The sequence below is a fragment of the Phodopus roborovskii genome, unplaced genomic scaffold, assembly GCF_943737965.1.
Source record: "Phodopus roborovskii unplaced genomic scaffold, PHOROB, whole genome shotgun sequence".
Lineage (NCBI taxonomy): Eukaryota > Metazoa > Chordata > Mammalia > Rodentia > Cricetidae > Phodopus > Phodopus roborovskii.
In genome coordinates, this window is record NW_026126482.1 from 32,545,084 (window position 1) to 32,550,657 (window position 5,574).

The following is a 5,574-nucleotide window of genomic DNA, read 5'->3' on the forward strand; positions in this document are numbered from 1 at the left end:
TCAATTATGACAAATTTTATTATAGACATTCCTAGTACAGTTGATAAATTTTGTATTGCATTAGCAAAAGAAAGGTTCAAAAATTGGATTTTTAGAAATTATCTTTTTAAGAGTCAACTTTTATACCAATATTTGAAAGATTAGAATGATTACTTTTGTTTTAATACTGTGGCCAAATAATTAGGCTTTAACTTAAATGGTGAAAGTAACCCTAGCAATGGGAAACTTGGAGTCATTAAGCAAAGATTGCTACCTCGATAAACAATATCATCCAGAACACTTAGAGAAACAGTATCTATATGGGCCCACCAAAGTCTCAAAAATGAGAACTTGAATAAGGCACATTAATAATCATGTACTGTTATTTTCGTATGAGACTTAACAAGTACATCATGAGAAAAACTCAGTGCTCTACAGTAAAAATGCTACTGACACAGAAGACTTACAATAAATACTCAGGGGGCTTGCCAGAAGGGTAAAGTGCTGTGCCAGGTACTAAAAGCTCCATGCTGGTAATGAGGCAAGCCAAAACTCACTGCAGACAGACTCTCTCGTTTATGATGAGAACTCGTCTCCCAGGAGCCACTGTGATAGGAACAGACACAAAACTCGTTGTACAACATGATAGGCAAAGAATAAAGACACCATGCCAAATTAGCAAGCCACACTGGCCTTTTAAGAATTAAATTTGTAGAAATTAGGATTATAAAATGTAGCATTATATTCCAAAAATAACAGAGAAATAAAGGTTAAAAAATGAGATCCTTAAAGAAAGATAACTTCATAAGAAATCCAAGTCAAAGAAAATTTCTTGAATACGCAAGTGCTAGTGAGTTGTCAAATATTAAAACTCTGTTAAAATTTTCTACAACAAAATATGCTCCTTTCAAGGAACCCAAGGCTATAAGCGCTTCCATAGAAAAGTAATTGCTGCAATGTAAACAATTACATTAGTATTTTTTGGCATTTGCAGTTCAGTCATCTCCTTTAGAGTGGGAAAAACAGAGGATATTTTTACACAAATGTATGTTCATTTCAGTCTGTCCCTCACCTCCATGTGTCTAAGATATTGGATCTAGACATGTAATATTTAACTTGCCATGCCTGTCATTATTGTCTTTTGTTTCTTTGCATTTTTAAGTTTGTGTGTAGCTGGTCTTTTGCTTTAGGATATGTTTTCTAATTTAAAAAATTCACAGAAGAAATATAATCTGTATAGTGATGCCTAATGAACACATACTCAAAAAACAACTGCCATGATGTCAAAAAAGAGTTAACTTTTATTCAAGATAAAAGAATCAATCATGTCCAAAAGATATAAAGCATAAATTTCCAAAAGAAAAAGTTTAGAACATTCATGTCAAAATCGAATGGACATGAAGTCAACAATCACGGTCATAGACAAACCGGCACTTCAAGAGCTTTAGATTAGAATCAATCTTCCGTGAATCCCTCTTGAGGCACTGAAACAGGCTATTAAATGCAAAAACACGAAGGTCTTCATCAGATGACTGCAAAGAAGCCAGTCCTTTCCAGATGGGGTACTCTTCAACTTCTCTGAATCCAGGATAAATCTAATCACCAAAAGGAAAGTAACTTATTATTCATTATATTTGCTGTTCTTTATTCATTATATTGGTAAATGAATATTTGGGGAGAAGTTATGATTGTAAATTTTCATACAAAAGCATGGAATCTAATACAATAAAGTGAGGGTAGTGGCAATGCATTTGCCACAACAATTCAGCAAACGAGACCCTTGGATATATTTCCTGCATACAGAAGATTCCAGATTATATATGTTCTTGCATATAAGACAGATAGAGAAGCAGGAAGGTGCTATTTGCCTGTAGACATGGATTTTACCAAGGGACAACGTAGGACATAGTGTCATTTTTTCATGAAGGAGCTTTAACATGCTCTCAGTATTGGTCTTCACTTGTTGTCTACACTTTCCTACTCTTGAAGGAAATCATTGTCCTTTTCTATATTTCAAATTAATCTCTTGCTTTAGAACTCATGGAATGAAAATCTCATATTTGATTAGTACTGCACCTGATGCTTTCTGGTGCAAATCATCCAGGGATTGCTGTGATACAGTGAGCTGGTGATGCTGTTAGGAGTATTTTGCACTACTACAGAAAGGTAGTTAGTTTCTTAAAGGACTATGAAGAGCATGTATTTTGTATTGAGATTCTTTAAATATGGAATAGCATATCCTAGAAAAGCATTGTGTTGCTAATAAACCATCAGAAACAAGACTTCCTAAAAGACTAGCTGACTAAATTTTGCTATATCAAATTTCTTATCATAGGACTCATCTGTTTAGTTAACAAGAAAACCAGAACAATACAAAAAGACTACAAACCTTGCCAAGTATTCTCCGAACACCTTCTTGAAGTCCCTTCATTGCTGTCCCTACAATGTTGGCTCTTGCTATGATTGCAGTAGGGGCCTCTTCCATACCACTCAGCTCAGTTACTACAAGATGCAGAGGGTCTTTCCAAGCTCCCAACATGGTGAGGATCTCTTGAAGAAGGAACATACCCTACATAACCAAAATTGAACACTTATATTAGATTTTCTGAAATACAGTAGTGCTAGTACTTCATGTGACATTTGCTCAAAAAAAGTTTCAGGAAATTATTTTGTAAATGGTACATGTTATATAAATGTAAAATTCAGCCATTAATTTGTAGTTTAATTGAATCCCACTAAATATGTCTTATTTGACTACTATTGACTACTACATTTCCTAAAAAATTTGTTTTCCTCTGATATTTTACAATCTGACCTCATGGTCAAAAGAATAATTTTTGGTTTCTTTTATTGTGCACAAAGAATGGAGAGTGAGCAGGAATTGAACAGGTGGTATAGAACCACATTCACATAAAACTCATGCCAATAATTCAGTGTCAAGTGACCCAAACCCTTTCACATAGTCTGTATTGTACAGTAAAAATACAAATTGTTCATTGAGTCACTCGTTTATTAATTTTAGATTATTTGAATAACTTACAGCAAGTATCCAATGATATAGACCTGAACTTGATATTTTTGCTTCCATCAGTCTGTATTGAAGCCAGCAGAGAAGCCAATATTTAAACATGCATAAGTAAAGAACAATTGAATTTTATTGCCTTAAATAAGATAACTGCTGAACAGACTGGAAGATGGCACAGAAATTAGAGCACTGACAGTTCTTCCAGAAGATGCAGGTTTATTTCCTAATAACCACACATTGACTCACAGACATATGTCCCTGCCCTTTTTTGGAGACCTAACACCTTCTGGTCTTCTCAAACATGAGGAACACATGTTGTACACATAAATGCATCCAGGAAAAACACATTATATAAACAAAAAACATGTTTTTTCTTTTTCAAAAAAGAGAGAGTATGGACAGGAATAATAAGAGTTTTCCCTCTCAGGGTGTGCTCACTGTCAAGATAATAGATGAAAACCACCCCTGATTAAAATGCTGCTGCACTGATGTCTGACAGGTACTCTATGGGTAATGAGTAGAAAGGATACAATTCATCCCAGGTACGGGCAATGGTAGCAGTTTCTCTGAATGAACACTGTATAGATTCTACTGTAATATTACCCAGCTTTTAATTTTACTTGTAATTTATGATCTGTGTACCTCAGATTGTTCTTTGATTGCTCCCCCCTCCCTTCATTCTTCAGCATGTGTGATTGTAACCACTCTGACCAACATCAAGACCAAGCCAGTGAACTGCTCAATTCTTTAGGTTAAAGTGCAAGCTGAAGACTCACTTGGATGTGTTCCGTTTCCTCTTCAGGCAGCAGAATAGCAAAGTTGGAAGTATGGCAGCTGCTTTGGGCTCCATCAAGGTACCACCTCCCTGGTGTGTACTGTATGTCCTGCAACTGATGAAAAATATTTAGTTATCTTAAGTTTGGGAATGAATCATATATGACAACAATTTTAATATAGTTAGTGGTTGTATGATTTTTTTAATCTTTGTGTGTGTGTGTACAATGTATGCATGTGTGATCGTGTGTGTGTGTGTATGCTTCCATATGTCTGTGTATAAATGAGTTTCTGTATGTGTTGAGGTAGAGATGTAACAATCAGAGGATGTCAGTTGTTTTAGCTTGCTTTCCACCTTCATTGAAAGAGTCTCTTGCTGTAAACCACTGTGCAAGTTATCCTAGTTGGTCCAATAAAGTTCAGGGATTTTCCATGTCTTCCATCTTTCTGCAGAAGTACAGGGTTTATAGAGGTGTTTTTCTGTGCCTTGACTTTCAAGGATTCTTTGGAAACCTCTGGCACTTGTGCTTGTTTATCCAGTAGAGTATTTTTTAATTAGATGTGCAATTTGAAAAATAAAAACCTAAATAATAAATAAGAAAGTCAACCTAATTTTTAAACTATTGGGCATGTGATCTCATTTTTTTCCTGTCTAGCGTTTCAACTTCTTCCCCCTCTTTTCTAAACACTTTGAGATTCCCTGAAACTCTTTTATTCTTGATCTACTCAGATGCTGATGGTTTCTTTTCCCTATGAAATTTGTTCCATGATTCTATTGCATTTACCATTTAGAACAATTCAGTCACTGGCATGAATGCTCCCATTAGAAAGAAGGCAAAAGAATGTGAGATACTTACGAAATCATTTAACATTGCAGCTGTTTGGTTTTCAATTTCATAAGACAGGCTCAGGGCATAATCAAACATGTTATTGAGGGTCCCCTGGCAGGAACTATCCCAGCTGTGGCACAAAGGTACAGAGGCCACATTCTCCCACAGGACCAGGTTTGACACAAGCAACACCAGGAGTTTCCCTGCTAAATAAAAGGAGGTGTTACTTGAATCAGCCTAGTGTGTCTATAAAAATTAATCCTGTGAAGGAAAATTTGTCCTTCTCTAGGACTCTGCATGATTTGCTTTTGTACAGCCTTTTACACTGTGCACTTGTAGGTCCATAATTATCTTCGTACTGATAATTTGGAAGTGGGTGACTTTCTTCTTTTGGGATTGACCCCAGAAGTTTCTCTGAATGTTGTAAACACTAAGAGCTCATAGAATTTGTGGCTGAGCATTTCTAAGTAATTCTCTTGAAATGGTTTGATATGTGGGGAATTTATGCTTATTTCCAATACTCACACTCTGTAAATTTGTAATACTTCAACTCAATTTGGTCCTAGATGTGACAAGGACAGCACAAGTCATCTATTTGCTTCATTTTCATGCTTGATGAGAATAACCACATGACTTATAGATTTCTAACACCAAGGATGAAGAGAATCTTATCATAAAAGTAACCCCATATCTCAAATTAGATAATATGCAATAAAAACTCATGCATGAGAGTGTCACATGTAGTGAGATAGTCCTTCTGTGGCACTGACCACGCCCATTGGGGGGTGGAGCCATGGGCGGAAGTGACCTGTGGAAGGAGGCCAGAGGGGGCCAGGAAAGGCGCTCTCTTTCTGGCGTGACTCGGACAGGAGAGGATCGAGTTGAATTTCCTGGTGTTCATCTGTCTAGGTTGTAAGTTATTTCTCCCTGAATAAACATCTATTAGGCCTATTTGTTTATCCTGAT

At 36.1% G+C, this 5,574-nt stretch overlaps 1 protein-coding gene across 1 annotated transcript; it reads right to left on the minus strand.

Moving 5' to 3' along the window:
• Positions 1-1,382: 1,382 nt before the first annotated feature.
• Positions 1,383-4,704, minus strand: LOC127229113 (prolactin-6A1-like). Its single transcript, XM_051194115.1, has 4 exons — positions 4,636-4,704; positions 3,781-3,894; positions 2,369-2,548; positions 1,383-1,574 (listed from the first exon to the last, which is right to left on the minus strand). The coding sequence occupies exons 1-4, from the start codon at positions 4,702-4,704 to the stop codon at positions 1,383-1,385; spliced, it is 555 nt and encodes a 184-aa protein (XP_051050072.1).
• Positions 4,705-5,574: the final 870 nt, after the last annotated feature.

What these genes read in the sequence shown, in the direction of transcription:
- LOC127229113 (XM_051194115.1), bottom strand. Translation starts at nt 4,704, where the DNA reads ATGTTTGATTATGCCCTGAGCCTGTCTTATGAAATTGAAAACCAAACA. An exon ending in AGGAAACGGAACACATCCAA is followed by an intron (nt 2,549 to 3,780) that starts GTGAGTCTTCAG and finishes TTGGTTATGTAG; the next exon opens with GGTATGTTCCTTCTTCAAGA. An exon ending in TTCGGAGAATACTTGGCAAG is followed by an intron (nt 1,575 to 2,368) that starts GTTTGTAGTCTT and finishes TTTGGTGATTAG; the next exon opens with ATTTATCCTGGATTCAGAGA.